The sequence below is a fragment of the Euprymna scolopes genome, chromosome 15 (assembly GCF_053919585.1).
Source record: "Euprymna scolopes isolate OS-2025 chromosome 15, ASM5391958v1, whole genome shotgun sequence".
Lineage (NCBI taxonomy): Eukaryota > Metazoa > Mollusca > Cephalopoda > Sepiida > Sepiolidae > Euprymna > Euprymna scolopes.
Genome location: NC_136496.1, coordinates 130,041,102 through 130,059,817, shown reverse-complemented (window position 1 = coordinate 130,059,817; position 18,716 = coordinate 130,041,102). Strand labels below are relative to the sequence as shown.

Here is an 18,716-nt window from a genome sequence, read left to right as displayed (position 1 = left end):
TATTTAAAGACATATTTCAATATTTAATAAGCAATTATACTTGTCCAAGAAAAAAAAAAGTTAATGAAAACGTATTTCCATATGTAATTATATACAGCATGGTGATTATCATTTCTTTACAGAAGAAAGCCATTCTTACAACATTGCAATGCCCGGATGTGGGTATGCAAATGGTTCAGCTTACAAGCTGTGCTGCAGACATGACATAACCACTGGTTTTCATTCGATGCAATTCTCTTCAATCTTTTTAAAACTTATAACTGTTTATTAGCATTAGTAGTAACGCTATAACATCCTGAACGTTTGCCACAATTTTCACAATGTTCAACAGTTTCAGAACCTACAAGTGACTGATACACACAAATTCAGTAAATTTGAAGTCCAGTTTTCATTTCCATAGACCCCTGCCTCGACACTAACCCTACCTCACCAAATACTCCTTCTCAAAAAAAATAAATAAAATAAAATAAAACAAAATACCCACTCTCGCAATAAGTATCTGCAGCCTACCCAAACTGATAGCAACAGGCATCTTGATAAGTAATAGTCATGCAGTCAAACTTCAACTCAACACACCTTGTTCAGATATATCAATGTAAACGGGACCCTCAAAGGTAGTCCTTGACTTCTTGAACAACTGTATTCTCACCTGGACAGGTTGCTGCAGCTTGTAGTGACACAACACCTTAAGTCAACAGGTTTTATATTTTTTATTAGGAAAAAAATACAATAAAAACAAGGCACAGACAAGGAAAATTGTTGTTACAACGAAAAAAAAAAAAAAAAAAAAAAAAAAAAAAAAATGGCACATTTCACGTGTCATAATAATAATATGGATTTTACGTCTGATTATCTAAGCATGTCTAATTAAAATCGTATTTCATCAGAAACTTGTTATTAGTGAGATTACAAATCACTTGCACGCTTAGCATTTCAGGTGTTTGGTCATGTACAGCAAGCTAACTTTTGCATCAACTATTTTTTTTTTACTGCTTTTTCACCCCAAACACTGCACAGTGTCACTTGGATGTAAGGATGCACTATTTGGGACAAAATCTGCAGAGATACTATGTAGGGAGTTGAGCAGCAAGATGTCTGTTCACATTACACTTGAACTTCTGCATATCAGTAGGGTCAGAGAAGTAGAGAACCAAGGGAGGGATTATAAAGTCTAGCAGTTTGAGGGAAGAAACTATTTGAGTAGAAGGGCATCTACACATCTCTACAATGTAGGGGTGGGATTTTGCTGCTTGTTGGGTTAGTGAGGGGTATTTACATTGAGGAGGTACAATGGCTTGGAGTTCAAAGCAGTTTCCATTAAAGTACTTTTAAAATAGGTACAGGGATGCAACATTTCGTTGACTGGACAGAGGTTGGTTGGAGTTTGGTTGACAGTGCAGAACTTATTAGGTTGGCGACTCTTTTTTTTTTTTTTTTTTTTTTTTAACCCTGTCTAAGAGTGAGAAACTAGTAGCAGATGCACCAGCCCAAATATGGCAACAATACTCCATGGTGCTTGGTGGCCTTGGATACTCCAAGCGTAAGTAACTTTCTGGCATGGTAGAGAGAGAGCCACCTTCTTCACAGTAGCTTTGGTTATTCTCTCAATGTATTTGTTCCAATTCATGGTCACTGAACATTAAGCCAGGGAGTTTAAATGAAGATCTTTCAGGTAGTGTATCATTAGCCATGGCTCTTGGATATCTCAAGCACCAGGGAGCCTAGTAGACAGAAGAAGAAGACCTGGGTTTTTATTTAAAATTGTAAATTGTCAGCTAAATATTTTTTTACATCAATAAAACGAATGTCATTTTTTTTTAAATGTATTTATTTAAAACTAATGGGAAGGGTGTGTGTGTGTGTGTGGGGATGACTTTGCCAGGTTGAAAAATACACTTATCTATAAATTTGTATTCCTATTTGTTTGTTCATAATTTGATTAATATATACAAAAGGTCCAATACTTTATTATTTCATTAATTTCTATATATAGTAGAATAGTAGGATTCTTGCAAAATATAAGAGTCACCTCATTTGCATATTACATTAAGGAAAATCGATTTTATTAAATAGCGGTATGTTAATTATTGTTTATAGTGAGAGAATCGTTTTAAGTGTTCTATTTAAGTTTATTATTTAAATTTGATTTATATTGATAACATATTTAATTTTATTTTTACCGACATCGATTTTTTTTTAGAAATCGGTTTAAGTTATTTCCCCTGGGCGCCAACTTCGTTATTTATATTTTTGTTTTCTTTTTCGGCAGATATTAAAATTAAAAACAATGCACACAAATTTTCAAGGATTATTTTTGGAATTAGTTTAAATAAAATAATTTCCAACGTGATTTTGCAATTAACGTTGTCGTCCAGTGGATTTTTATTTGAAAATAATCAAACAATCCAATTCAACTATGATTCTTTATTTTAAAAAAACAAAAAAAAAGAAACACTTTCGTTTACATTTTTTACCAGTTTTTTTCTTCACATGTTTTTGCCATCATAACTGCTAATTTTTTTTTTTTCACATGTTTTTGCCATCATAACTGCTAATTTTTTTTTTTTCTTTCAATAAAACAATAAGTCATAACTCATCTTTTTCATAACATAAAAACGTGTATTTCGATTAACACAAATTCTACTTTGGTATTTTTGAAACTGAATTATTTACAGTTTGTTTTTGTTGCAATAGACTGTAAAGACAAACCTTTCTAGATTGAAGCAGCATTAAAAAAAATTTGTTTAAATTGAAATATAGTCATAAAAAAGGTGCTCAATATCCGGAGAATAGCTTTATTTTTTAAATTTTTGTTGGAGTGACGATGGAGTTAACACAGAATAATGAAAAACTGCTCAATATCCTTGGCAGATGTGTCCAAACTGAACTTTATGTCGATCCTGGCAACGCTGGGTATCCATGCTAGTATATATTTTAATTTGTCCAGATTTCGTATATATTATTATAGAGTCATGATTTCAAAAGTAAAAAAAAGTATTTGGGTGCCATCAGCTAAAACCAAAAGCAAAACTGTAGCATTCAAAGCTGTTGACGTTACCACTGTACCAATGTGACATGCATATGAACTGATTAAAAATTAAAAATAAACTAAGATGAATGTACAAAAATGTATCACGATTTTTTCAATGTTGATTCATTTTTGAGATCCTTAAAAACTATTTTAATCAGCTAAAGACCCATAAAAAAAAATCCAATCATTTGAGGCCCCTAGCACCACTCTGTGACTTTTCGTTTCAGAAGAGATAGAGTTTGAAAATATGAAGACAGACATAGCGAGTTTTATAAATAAGATTTTGTTTTATGGGCAAAATTTGATTTGAGAACAATTCATTTTAAAATGAGTAAAGAATTATCGTAACATCAGAGAAATCATCATTATTGCTGCTGATAAAAAATCAGATTGATTTTGTTTCACAGGTCCAAATACCCCATATATCAAGTTTCAACTCTTTAAGCTAAAATTTGACAGTAGTTTGGTAGAGACCATTCCACAGACAGATAAAGTCACTTTTATAAAATATAGAGATTTAGAATTGTAGCAATTTAACATCTTTAAAACAATATTTGATGGTTTCTTACAGTAAAAATAATTGCCAGCTATGTATTCTTTAAATCAATAAAAACAAATGACACTGTTTGAAATGCAATTCTTTTAAATTAGCAGGGTTACTTTGCATTGCCCAGGAACATAGCAATTTTATTTTTATCAATTGATTTTTTTACTATTGTCATATGCGACATAAATCTTACTTTAAAAACTAAAACAACTAATCGAGATATGACTTACGACAAATAAATATAATACAATATGCAAAATAAGCTTTACTTAAAAACAAAACAAAAAACTTTCCATTCAGAATTTGCAACTTAAGCATCAGCGTCTGTAGATTAATTCCTATTTTGGTCACAGAAATATTAAAAATATTTTCTTGTGTGTTTATCACAAGTAAAAGAAATGTTTTCCTTTATTTTTTATTATTAGTTAAAATTAAGCCTCCTCTTCTTTGCTTATAAAAATTTAATTTTCATACATAATAATTGCAGCAAGTCGGACATATACCGATTTTATTATATAGATTGTACTATTTTAATCAATGGATGACATGTGATTTTGGAACAATTTATTTTAAAATGGATAAAATCGAAAATTTGTACCCAAGTAGCATCCGATTAATCATTTATCACCATCTTTGCTGATCAAACGATCTCATTTAAAAAAAATTTTTTTTAAATGTGTGTGAACAATGATAAAGTTCCTTTAATGACCAAACGACAACAATAAAGCAGTAATGACCAAACGACAACAATAAAACAGTAACGTCAATAAAACTAACAATAACAATGAATAAAAACACATTTAACCATTTGTTGAACAATAAGGATTTGTTAGATTTTATGCCTGGAAAGAAAAAAGAACGTTTATTTCTGTATTTTCGAACAATCTTTCTAAACAAAAAAAACATCAAACATTGATTATATTTAAGTATTGCGTTGAGTCAAGATTTACAGCGTTAAGCATGCTAGGCAGGAGACTAAAAATAAAATCAATAACAATACATCAAGATAAAGGAATTCCAGTGAAATGGAAAAACAAACAAACAAAAAAAAAAATATAACAAACAACTATTTCTCAGAATGTTTCTCAACCCACAGTAAACAAAATAAAAAAAAAATTGCATAAAATTTGTCTAAGAAAGTTGAAAAAAAAAAATGTGTACAGTAAATATTGAAATAGTGAAAACAACAAATAAAAGCAAAATAAAATTGATTTCTGCTCAACCAAAATAAAATTGAAGTTCTTTATGTAGAGTGTGTGTGGTGTTTGAATTCATATGATTGTGCAGCTGCCATCATGCAATAATCAATGTGTTTCTATCTTTTCAGCGCATCAATGGTGAACTATCAGCATGTGATGAAGCATCAAGCAATGCACACAAGTGCACACTTTTGTTTGTGCGCAAAGAAAGGAATTGCAAATGTATCACTTATGGTAAAGTGCAAAAATCGTTCAGTACTTTTGGACAGTTCAGGGCACCAGAATTTGCACAACAGCTGCAGAACCATATTACTGTCAAATATCTTGAGATGTCAGCGGACACAATTTGAATTGTGGTTCGCAATATTAGATACAAGTCAAATGTGATGAGGAAAAGAAAATAAATACAAAAAACAATGGCTGTTCCAAGCAAAACGTTTACTGAATAAGTCGAAATATTTAAACTCTTTTAAATGTTTTTTTTTTTTTATTTATTAATTTTTTGTTGCAAATAAAAAAAATTAAAAATTCTGTCAGAATGAAAAAATGAATCAGAGAAAAGACAGTTATGTGCGGTTAAATGGGTTCCAATAAAACTCGCGGTTAAATGTGTTCCAATAAAACTCGCGGTTAAATGTGTTCCAATAAAACTCGCGGTTAAATGTGTTCCAATAAAACTCGCGGTTAAATGTGTTCCAATAAAACTCGCGGTTAAATGTGTTCCAATAAAACTCGCGGTTAAATGTGTTCCAATAAAACTCGCGGTTAAATGTGTTCCAATAAAACTTGCGGTTAAATGTGTCCCAATAGAAGTTGCGGTTAAATGCGTCCCAATAGAAGTTGCGGCTAAATGCGTCCCAATAGAAGTTGCGGTTAAATGCGTTCCAATAGAAGTTGCGGTTAAAAGCTATTGACTATAGTAAGATGTCGGAGACAATTGTGAATTCCAGGATAGACTATACGCAATGGCAGGTCATATATATTTCAAGAGTTTGCTTCTGCCCACAAAGCTGTGGTGACCCAAGATTAGGCAGTGATCAACTTGTACAACAATACTAAATACGAGATCATTTAACTTGCCAGATTAGATCCTCGATTTTCACATACTGAACATTGTTGAATAAGAAACAGATCAACGTTCCCGCTTTGAAAGCTACTATCACCTGAGTAATGTCCAACATTAATATTTGACCATGTAAATGCGTGCATGCTAATAATTCAGTCCAACATTAAAAGGTGGTCACATCAAATAAATATGTAATTCAACCATGTTTTGTATCAATAATTAATAATTAAGTTTGCTTGATGTGGTTTATTTTTAGATGACTTTCAATATGTCCTCAGTTCTCTATATAGATATGGATGACCCTAATGCCTCCATCTCTCCTGAACATTGTCTCAGTCTAATACTAAATCAGCAGTGACAATGGGCATATAAACATCTATATAGAAAAGGCCAAACGTCTGCATGCATTTTTGTATGTCCAAGAAAGGTTTTTTTTCCCCCGAGGGGTTCTCAACGAGGTTACTATTTTGGAAAACTGTCCTTATACTTCCTAGATGATAATATCTATGATTTGCGAACAGACGTCATCACTATCTTTATTTTGATAAAGTTTTAAAAAATTGCCTCCTTCCCGTCCTTTCGCGTGTTTGTTTGTCTTTTTCGTATAAATAAAACAAAAAAATAATCGAAGCATATGCAGCCACCTGGCTTTCCTGTCAGGGATGCCTTGAAGCTAATCAGCTTTGATCAATGTTAGGGAAACCCTTCATATCAGACAATTGCTATTCATTAAGACACTGCCAGAGCTCCCCCTTCTTTGGGGGGGGGAGCTGGTTTTCTAAAACATTGTGGGGAAACAAATAAAATGGCAGAAAGCGGGAAGCTTAACTGGCCTACAGCCAGACGTTCTCATCTGCACCTGCATGAACTCATTCACTTAACCATTCATTTCTGCAAGTCAACTTTTTGATTGACATCGCTAAATTTGAACACTTTTCACTTCCTGCCACATCATAGCCTAGCAGTAAGATGTCACGTTTTCTTTCACTTTCTTTTCCGCCTCCGCGTCATGGGTTCAAGCCTGCCTGCTTACGAACACTTTTTTTTTGCTTAACACGCACACCTCCAAACACTTGGGCAACGTCGGGCACCCACGCTAGTCCATAATATAAATCTCACCTGTCTGTTTAAATGTATGTATGTTTATATGGCTGCCTAAAACTTTTCTCAGCAGCATCGGACCGGATCAAAACCAGTACCGTCTAAAAGTGCGATGTCTTGGTCGAATAATATGTGAAAATTAGAAAAAAACGGTAAATTATTTCTTATAGAAATAGTCGTTCGCGAACGAGAGTAGCAAAAAATCGTTCCTTCATGACAATTTAGACAAACACCCATGCGCAAAAAACGTTTTTTCTTGAATTAGTTTACATATTAAAAAAAAAAAAAAAGGACTAACTTCGCTCACGCGATCATAGACCAGTGGTTATAGTGGCAGCGGCGTTATCTTAAGATTGCACGTTCGAGGCAAAATATCGGATTTAAAAAAAAAATTTTTAATATTGAAACAGGTTTATTTCTGCCATTTTTTCGTTTATTTTTTGTTTTTCCATCACACTTAATGTTTTTTTTTTTTTGATTTTCCGTGATTTTTAAAGAAGTTTTACCATTTAAACATGTTTATTTATGCCATTTTTTTTGTTTGCTTATTCTTTATTTTGCATCACGTTCGCTGTTTTTTTTATTTTTGTTTTTCTGATTTTAAATAAAGTTATAACATTCAAACAGGGTTATTATGTTTGCTTATTTTTTTTTTTGCTGTTTTGATTTCAATAATTTTATTTTCAGATTTTCATACATTTAATTCGAATAAAAACTTATTTTTTATTCTTTTATTAAAAATGCAAAGCAAGATGGTCTTATTTTTATAATTTTGTTAATTTTTATTGTATATTTTTTGATAATGTCCTTTTCTTATATTTTACGAGCAAAAATACCCTCACTTTGTGCAGGACTTTGCTGTACGCTTGAGCACCCATTTCGCAAAGTCCCAACCTTAACTTTTTGACCCTGAAAAATAGTGTGCACCACCGCTAGGTTGGAGACTATCATCATCATGTCAAGTTTGGTCATGATCAGTTCCATGGTGTGGGCTGTAGGAGAGTATATATACATAGACTATGACCTTGGAAAATTCTGTGCACTATCCCTAGGTGAGGGATCATCATGCCAGGTTTGGTCATGATTGGTGCTCAACTCCCTACATAGCATCCCTGCAACTTATATCCCTGATAGAAGCCTCCTACATCAAAGTGGCACTATACCTTGTTTGGGGTGAAAGTGGAATTAAAAGAAAAAAAAATGATAACTAGAGACGAAATAAAACTGTTCAAATTTGAAAGTGTTAACGCTTGTTGGACAACCACGAATATGCTTCATACATAGTCTTATAGTAGATTTTTGGAGATCAAAAAAAACTTTAGGTGTGATAATGTGTTTAGAGTAATAGAGAGAACTAACTTTACAAGAAACAGAAAGGAGTAATGTGCTAGAACATCCAAAAAGTCTCTTTGAGGTTCATTTATACAAATGCATATATGATGGGATGAATTATGATGTATCAGGACATTGGATATTGAGCCATATTTATTGTTTTTTTTTGTTTTTTCTGGTTTAAGAGAACTGAGCTGTGGTGTTGAGATTGACGGCAATTTATGCAATTCTTGACAACGTAAGTAGAATCCTACATAAGTGGCTTTCTGACCCAAAAATCAAATCATGTAGTCAGGTCAGTGGTAATCATCTCTGTCTAGGGGTAGCATTACAAGTTGATTTTTTCTTTTTAGATAATTGTTATTTTATCAACTTGAATGAAAAGAGCTATGTAAAAGATTTTGAAAACCATTTGAATTATTAAGATACAATCAGTAGTTCAAAAGTTATGGGAATTTAAAGTGCCAAAATTTATGCTTTTCCGTGGACATTTTTCTTTAGAAAAAGTGGGCTAAATTACGGACCTCAACATTTCAAGAAATTTGGTAATTTCACCACCATTTATTTATTTTTCAAACTATTCTCATCAAACTTGGCACTCTTATGTAAAATTATATGCTCTTTCTGATTATGCAATATGCACAAATTTCAATTTTTTTAAACTGGCGCATGATATCATACAGTGGGTGTCTATTCATGAACAAAACTAAGTATTATAGTGGTATTTAAATATAGCTTTATTGAGAGTAGGCATTTTCCTGCCTCCTCACCAAAGGAGAGCTTAATCTTGAGTGTAGCCATTGAATGCCTAAAGCGCATTCATGGCCGGTATTTACTACTCCCCTCAAAGAAAAGAAAAAATTGAGTAGATATGAATTCATCTCAGAAATAAATCAAGAATTTTTCATATAGACTTTGGATTTCTATAAAAGATAGAAAATACCATAGTCGACTAATTGAGTAAATATGAATTAATCTCAGAAATAAATTGAAGAAAATTTTTCATATAGATTTTGGATTTCTGTAAAACATGGAAATTCCCATAGTCGACCAGAACTCATGCATTTTGACAACCAGTCCAATTTTCAATTTTGTAAATCCTCCCTATCTGACCCAAAATATACCCCTATTTTCTGAGATGCAACCATAAATCGTACTCTACATGAATCCTCAATGTAACTTTCACAGTACCAGGATACCAGGAATCCTGATAAGCAACAACTATATATTCACCAGTTGATGGTAATTTTTGTCATTTCTATTCTGTTGTTTTACTGAAAATTCAATTGTGTAAACAAAAAAATAAAACGGTAATTTTTTACCTCGTTTCCACCTTAACATTTAAAATGATTCCTTATATAGGTTTTAGGGTATGCTGAAGACGAATATCATATTTAAATTTTCTGTAAATAAGTAGTTTGCGGGATATTAAGCAATGTCATTTCTGATGTCATTGCTGGTGGCCATCTTGGTACGTGCGAGCGCGCAAATGTAACCTTGAGAAACTATGCGCAAATGCACATACTAAGATGGCCACCAGCAATGACATAAGAAATGACATTGCTTAATATCCAGAAAACTACTTATTTGCAGAAATTTAAATGCAATATTCGCTTTCAGCATACCGGAAAACCTTAAAAGGTAGTCATTTTAAAGAAAAATGTTAAGGTGGAAACAAGGTAAAAATTTACAAAATGCATCACAATGAAATTCTTTATCGAACCGCATAATTATTATTATTATTATTATTTAGATATCCTCAGTTAAAAAAAACAAAACGGGTTTGTTTTACAGATTCAAAAAAGTTGTCTTGACAGCGAGTTAAAAATAAATTAAAGTTTCACAAGATATTTCATTTAATTGTTAGGTGAAAGTACAGAATAGTTAGCAAAACACCCTTCCTTCCCCATGTTAAGAATGGGTTTCTAAATAACATTATTTCAGCATGGTAGCATAAGTGCACAAGTACCTTTTATTTGTTATATATTTGTTTTTTTTTACCCTTAAAATCGCAATTCTACCTTCAGTACAAGTAAGAAGCTATAAATACGATAACAGAAACGCATGTACTTAGAAAGCAGAAAAAATAGTTTTTTTTTTATTTATTTTTTTTTTTTACAAACGAAACTCGTTAATGCACTGACTGTAGTTAAACGGATTTGAATTTCTATAAAAAGATAACATTTTAAAGAAATTTCCGCACAATTAATAATTATCAAATATTTACATATTATACATGAAAATAATTATGAAACTATTATTTATATAAAATGGATGATATATATCAATTTATCTTATCAATTTTGAAATATTCTTTGTCAACTTTGCTCGGTCGTAACTTTGCTTCCTGTGGTTGTAAAAATATAACTCAAAATTCTATGCTTATATAGCCTGTAAAATTTCAGCCATATCCAATCAAATTTGACTCACAAATAAAAAAGATATGACTTGTTGAAGCACATTAGGTATGTAATATTGCCGATGTCCACGAAAATACACTTGTAATGATACTGGGGGTACTGTCTCAAGAACTGAGGCAAACCTGGTAGAATTCAGACCAAACTTAATTGTATCATTACGTGCGGAGGCAGAAGACTGGATCTAAATCAGCAGAAGATACAAAGCAAATTCATTAAGAGTTCAAGTGTAGACACATCGACATCAGCGTGGATGAGACAGCAATCGTGATTTTTGTCATTATCTAAAAATGATGGAGAGGAAATGGCACTGAGCCAGGCACCACTGTGAGGAGTGGCAGATACGCTCAGATAAGCGACTCTTTGCTGGTTTAAGTGAGAAAATCAATGAAAATAAATTTGATAATTTTATATGAAGTTGCAGACGACTAGCAGAATGTTGAAATGACTCCAAAACTAAAAAGTAAAAAAAAAAAAAAAACAGATCTAAAGCTGCAATGTATCATTATTATATTACCATCAAATCAATAAAACAAAATATTTTGAGATACTATATATCGTACTATCCATCCAAAACAATTTGTATAACTAATTCGCATTTATTATTTTTTTTTAAACAGTTCATAATAAATTAATGTTTTGTAATTTTATTGTGCTTTTTTTTCTATGCAGTCTCACTTTGACGGAATAGTCATTACTGACCAGCCAAGGCACTCTTTACAAATCGTCACCATTAACCCTGGTTCTGCGTCATTTTGAACAACTCAGCCATGCTAATGTCCGATGTCTTTCACGTTGTCTGACATTCTTGTTTTTGGTCTTCCACGTCCTCTTTCGCTAGGGTTGTACCAAAGAGCAGATCTTTTGTTAGGCCGTCTGTTCTGGCCATATGTCCTAAAAAAATTTCCTGTCATTGATGTTGACCAGCAGTCGTTGGCATGGTCCAATCTTCTCCAGAACCCGTTCGTATTATTAACAGTAAAACAAAAAAACTTTCCTCCAACATCAAAAGCTAGAAGGGAAAAGTGAAGGAAGTGGGTTAGGGTTAGAAGTGAGAAACGGTTGAATATTTAGTTTCTGCATTTCTGGTGCTTACTTCCACTTTGGTTATGTACCTAGTTTGTGCTCAGAATCAAAATGTCTACCGAGGATTATTTTACTCATCCACTGTTTATGGGAAATGAATTGATTTAAATCTTATTTTAAATAATACATTTCTTTCTTAACACAAATAGGTCACAAATGAGTCAACTAAAACAAAAATTTTACAACAACATTTACGTTACATTTTCAGTTTCTGATTTATTTATTTAGAAAGCATTGCATGACTCTCCCATAACTGGTTCTAAAAATGTGTCTCAATTTTGCTCATAAATAGTGTTAAATCATGTCCTAAGCTAAAGGAGAAGAAATCTTTCTAGACTAAGGCAATTTTTGTTCCAAACTAGTTTTCAGGAAGTTGAACTATCTTATGTATAAACTTTGGACAGATAAATAGAAACTTCATAATAAGATCTAAATTCCACAAATTAAATAAATTTTATAAGCCCATAACTTCAGTTATGTAATCAATATTTTTATGCATATTTTATTACATTAATGTTTGTACATGCTTTATCTGTGCCTAAACCTAAACATAGATTCCATGAACAAAGCTTCTTTCTTAGAACTGCACGCCTGTGGAATTGTCTTCCGTTTTAATGCTTTCCGGCTGACTACAATATGGCTGTGTTCAAGTCTAACGTAAATAAGTTCTTGATGAGCCGTTCCATATAAGTTATGAAATTTACCGAATTTTCATTACTAATTATTACTATATTGTCCAATTTCTAATGTACACTCTTTAACCCTTATCCTTGAGTGGCCTCTTGGCCTTGATAATGTGGTGATACCTGTGTTAAAAAAAAAAAGTATTTTTGACGGGTTGTTTTAAAAAAGTTGCGCATGTGTCTCATTATTTTGAATACATAAGAATCAGCAGATGAGATATATGAGTTATGAAAAACTGAAATGTCAGTTCCACATCATGAGTATGCAGGCAATAGAAAAAAAGATCCAAGAGAAAAGGAACAAGCATATAAAAACGAAAGAAAAAAATTAAAAAAGAAAAAATTTAAGAAAAAATAGAAAAAGAAAAAAATAGAAAAAGAAAAAATAGAAAAAATAGAAAAAGAAAAAAATAGAAATAAAATAGAAATTGAAAAAGAAAAATAGAAAAAGAAAAATAAAAGAAAAAAAAGGAAAAATAGAAAAGAAAAAAATAAGGGGGGTGGGATGAACATGCAAGGTCCCTATCCATGAGTGAAAAATTGGCTTTCATCATAACTAATGTTTGTGCAAAATTTTTTAAAATTCCAAGGCGTGATTATTGAAAAATGTGCGAACAAATAATTTGGGGCAATTTTACCCCTATAATGATCCCTAGGGGGAGGGGACAATTAGAGTTATCCTGGAAAATCCACTTTCATCATGACTAATGTTTATGCAAAATTTCAAAAATATACAAGGCATGGTTATTGAGAAAAGTGTGAAACCAACTACTAGGTCAAATTCCTCCTTTGTCAGGAGACCAAAAAGGAAAAAAGAAAAGAAAAAAGAAAGAAAAGAAAGAAAAGAAAGAAAAGAAAAGAAAGAAAGAAAAGAAAAAAAGAAAAGAAAAAAAAGAAAAGAAAAAAAGAAAAGAAAAAGAAAAGAAAAGAAAAAGGAAAAAAGAAAAAGGAAAAAAAGAAAAAGGAAAAAAAGAAAAAGGAAAAAAAAGAAAAAGGAAAAAAAAGAAAAAGGAAAAAAAAGAAAAAGGAAAAAAAAGAAAAAGGAAAAAAAAGAAAAAGGAAAAAAAAGAAAAAGGAAAAAAAGAAAAAGGAAAAAAAAGAAAAAGGAAAAAAAAGAAAAAGGAAAAAAGAAAAAAGAAAAAATAAGAAAAATGAAAAAAGAAAAAGAAAAAAGAAAAAGAAAAAAAGAAAAAATTGAAAAAAGAAAAAGGAAAAAAGGAAAAAGGAAAAAAAGGAAAAAGGAAAAAAAGGAAAAAGGAAAAACGGAAAAAGAAAAACGGAAAAAGAAAAACGTAAAAAGAAAAGGAGAAAAGAAAAAGAAAAAAAGAAAAGCAAAGGAAAAGAAAAAAGCAAAGAAAAAGAAAAAAGCAAAGAAAAAGAAAAAAGAAAAAAGCAAAAGAAAAAAGAAAGAAAAAAGAAAGAAAAACAAGAGGAAAAAAAACAAAGACAAAAATACAAAACATAAAAACAGAAGTGGAAAAGAGAAAAGAAAAGTAAAAAAACAAAAGGAGAAAAAAAAATAAAAAATAAAATGGCAGGATCAAGCAGTAACCACTGAGGTTACAGTTGATAAGAAAACAAACCCCAAAAGATGGTTTAACCTAAAAAAGAAGATTTATAGTTGTTGCTATATTGTTCGATTTAAATAAAATTACTTAAGTGTCATAAAAGCCAGAAAACAATATCAAATAGTAAATAAAAAAAATGAGAGGGGAAAAAAGCGAAAGGTTGCCATGCATAGACAGACACACCTACCTGAGAGACATGCCTGGACATAACATAACAAAGACATGCCCACAAGCAAAGCACACAGCAGATCGGCACGACCAACAATTCCAGCAACCTGAAATATGGAGAGCGATAGACTTAACAAGTCCACAGCAGGGGGAGGTTGAAGTCACACATAAATTATTTAAACTCATGCCGACTACCATATAAAGTTTACTAAACATTTTGTGATTTTCAAAAGTTTTTCTTTTTATTTAATATAAATACATACATCATTACAAACATTTGTTTATGAAAACCAAACTTTCCTTTTTTTTTTAATAAATATTAGTATAGAAGGATATAATAACCATAATCTTGTAGTTTAATAACAGTTTAATAATACAGTTTACATTCATTTTGTAATCTCATGTTTTTAACTATGGAAGGACCCAACAACCTGTAACCTTGATCACTAATGCAGCCTAATAAATCCGATTTCTTTAGCAGCAAAAAGTAAGCGCGTGTGGATTAAGTTGAATGAAAAAATTTCATTACTAAGCAGCAGAGCATTACCAGACATGTGTACACAGTGTGAGAATTTGTAGAAGTGAAATCTGGTCAGTGAAGGTTGAGGATATATTTGGTGCGGAGAGAAATGATGAAGTGGGACAGCTTATCTCAATATTTCATAAGAATCTTTCACTTCGTGATACAAGCACCAAAATTGGCACAAATGATGTTCAGAACATACATTTAACGTTAGCCATCAGAAAATTCAAGATGGCTGGCAGTTTTCAGGATGGCTGCAGAAACAAACTTGACAAATTTCGATTTTGGTGCTTGTATCACTAAGTGAGAGATTGTTTCAGTTATCTGCCCCACTAATGTGAGAATAATACAATCAGATGATCTCAGATGAAGATTCTGGACAATATAGGGAGATGTGCAAATTACAGATTTAGTTGTCTTAGTCATATTAAAAGGATGAAAATTCTCATGATAGGAAATATGAAACAGTTGAGGTGGCAGGCTCCATTGGCCAAGGAAAACAGGAGAGAAAGTGAGAAAATGTGATAAACAAGGACCTGAATAGAGTTGATTCGGAAATCCATTTCTAAAATCCATCAACAACATGCAAGGATGTAAAACAGATATTAAATCAAAGATGATGAGAAGACCCGAATAATGTATGAGGTATATTTCTCCAACTCTTCCGAACACCAGCCCAGTCTAATGAGTAATAATGGCATATATGCACATAATATCTTGTACTAGTCTTGTTTTCACTCATTTCTTTCTGAAAATTTTTATTTTGATTGTTCTGCTGGGTTCTTCTTGACACTCTTTATTTAAATTCGTTTTATTTAACATTCACAAATTAAAAAAAAAAACCCAATATACTCACACTTATGATTTCTCTTTTTATAATCAACATTTAGCAACAAAAAAATTCTTTATGATACATTTTTAATAGCATTTAATCTTTTTGTGCTTTGAAGAGAACAGCTCCAATACCGGATCCAGAACTACACCATCATCAGAAGAAACCACTCTTGCAGTTTCAGCCCCCACTTCGTGATTGCTTCTCTGAAATGGCACAACCCGCCAGGGAATGGTTATGTAGCACTAATATAATTTGCCCTTAAATGCTATCAAGACAAATTCCCTTCCTGGACCATTCCTCTTAACAACAGAGTGATCCTCATTGTGAACTGCATCCTGGGGTTATCTGTGACACATCTTATGGTTCATCGACTAACGCTATTGAGAAAAGTAAGCCAAGAAAGAATTCAACATGTCAAACTGCATTCTGCTTTGCCATAGCGATGTCAAACAAGTCGAATATCTTTCTGGCTTGCTGTTTATCTTTTCTGGCTGGTCAACAGGTCTTTCCTGCCATTATATATACGTTTTCTCCATCCTTTCCGAACAGCAGTAGAGTCTCATAATAATACTAAACTAACAGTGACAATAGAGGTATATGAATAGACTAGAAGATATGAATTTAAATAAGTGATGCTAAAAAAATCAGGAAATAGAAAAACTGAAAGAAAACAAATTGAGTGTTGAGAAGAATCCAGCAGAAAGAAGGAATAAATTGTTAACATTTGTAGAAGACATCGATGAGTTTATTTTTATTTTTTTTTTTCATTTTTTTTTTTTTTATTTTTTACTTTGTTTGTTGTTTTCAACAGGGTTCATTTGTTGTACTTTCTCACCTTTGTTGTTTCTTGTTGTAGTTGGTAAAGCTCTGAATTATTAGACTGGGTTAGTCTTTAGGAGAGATGAAGGAACAGACAAGATCATGGATTATTGAGAGCCATCAAAACTCGAAAGAAACTGATTTTTCATAAATAAATGCTGGTGCAATGGGGAGGAGAGGGGTCTGGATAAAGATAATGCATGAATTTGCTAACAAAAGAGAAAAAAAACATTGAAATATTGTAGAGATAAGAATCGATTAGAAATAAAAAATAGAGAAGTGCAAACGAAAAGGAAAAAAGGGGAAAGGTACAAAAGTGAAGAGAAAATGAAAAAGTAAAAGAAAAAAGGAGAAAAAAAGAAAAAGAGGAGAGAAGAAAATGAGTAAAAAAAGATGAGGAAAAGGGGAGGAGGGGGAAGAAGAGGAGGGGGGAAAGAGGAGGAGGGGGGAAAAGAGGAGGAGGGGGGAAAAGAGGAGGAGGGGGGAAAAGAGGAGGAGGGGGAAAAGAGGAGGAGGGGGAAAAGAGGAGGAGGGGGAAAAGAGGAGGAGGGGGAAAAGAGGAGGAGGGGGAAAAAGAAGAGGAGGGGAAAAAGAAGAGGAGGGGGAAAAAGAAGAGGAGGGGGAAAAAGAAGAAAAGGTAAAAAAGAGGGTAAAAAGAAGAGGAGGAGGAAAAGAGGATGAGGAGGAAAAGAAGAGGAGGAAGAAAAGAAGAGGAGGAGGAGGAAAAGAAGAGAAGAGGAGGAGGAGGAAAAGAAGAGGAGGAGGAGGAAAAGAAGAGGAGAAAGAAGAAAAGAAGAGAAGAAAGAGGAAAAGAGGGATGAGGAAAAGAAGAGAAGGATGAGGAAAAGAAGAGAAGGATGAGGAAAAGAAGAGAAGGAGGAGGAAAAGAAGAGAAGGAGGAGGAAAAGAAGAGAAGGAGGAGGAAAAGAAGAGAAGGAGGAGGAAAAGAAGAGAAGGAAATGAGGAAAAGAAGAGAAGGAGGAGGAAAAGAAGAGAAGGAGGAGGAAAAGAAGAGAAGGAGGAGGAAAAGAAGAGAAGGAAATGAGGACGAGGAGGAATAAAAGAAAAAGAAAATAGGACAGGAAAAGAGGAAAGGAAAGACAGAGAGAAGAATATAGATGAAAATAGGAGAGAGAGAGAGAAAAGAAAGTGATCCCAATTAAATATCAATTATCCTATCATTTCTTGAAGTAATTAATGGGTATAGGGCAACAATCTAATGCTGTTTAACACAGTCTAGCTAAGGGTCAGGATTAACCACTAACTTTGATCCCAAAGGTCAGCAAGCAATTAAATATTGTTATAAAACCAGTGATGGTTTCTTTGCTTGCTAAGAGGAGTAGAAGATGATGGGTTGTACAAGATTTGACAAGAGAGAAATTGGTTTTAGTCTCAGCAAAGCCAATTCCATAGCGTGCTGCAGCATCCATTAAACTAATCACCCTCCACTCTTCTGTTTTCATGATATGAAGCATGCCATATACTGCAATAGTAGAAATATATATTTTTTTTAATTTAGGGGTAATTTGTCTGACTTTTCCCCAATTACAATGGATATAATTTTCTTAAAACCTTCCAAAGATGTAAAAGATGTTTTTTTAATTTTAAATGAAAATCTCTATCATCCAAGTATTTCTTTTTATAGTAAGAGTATATCAAGTCTTTTCAAATTAATGTCCAATCCAGTCACTTTGGTAAAAATATTTTTCTTCAAGTGCTTAATATTTTCAAATATGAATTATATATTTAAAACAGCAATAAAAATGCATGCATTGAAAATAAAACCCACTAACAAGCTGTTATGTATTTTTTAAAACAACTATAATTACAGTGTTATGGACCCAAATTTTAATATATATTAAATACTAAATTGTTTTTCAATACATAATTAATTCAAAATTAATTGTTTTAAACTATTCAAATAGTTCCCAATGCTATTAATAATGTTTACCCATATTTTTTTTTCACTATTGATTATTTTTGAATTTATATTGTGAAACATGATTTAAGTTATAAATCTATGATGTCATGCCAGAGCTATAATTATTTTGTTAAGGTAATGTTTAAAGTTCTATTTATAATAAAGTCCAAATAGCTCAGTTGGTAGAACTTCAGACTGAAGACTATAAGGTTTCGGCTTCCAGTTATTTATTAGTTGGAAATTTATTATCTCTACTATTATACAGAAGTCACTTTGTGTGTGTGTGAGTTCCTTTATCATAGGTTCCGAAACGCCTGGGCCTATCTTTTGCAAATTTCACACAAAGCTAATTTATATATCTGGCAGTGTTCTTAGATATGCGTTGTATAGAAATTCCTCTAATAAGTATCGAAAATTGAA

At 32.2% G+C, this 18,716-nt stretch overlaps 1 protein-coding gene across 1 annotated transcript in view; it reads right to left on the bottom strand.

The window, feature by feature from the left end:
* LOC145294138 (protein O-mannosyl-transferase TMTC4-like) overlaps positions 1-18,716 on the bottom strand; it is a 166,433-nt gene that overhangs the window by 56,911 nt on the left and 90,806 nt on the right. Inside the window, exon 4 of the mRNA XM_080141244.1 lies at positions 14,218-14,305. Coding sequence (XP_079997370.1) covers positions 14,218-14,305 — 88 coding nt within the window. The remainder of the gene's footprint in view (positions 1-14,217; positions 14,306-18,716) is intronic.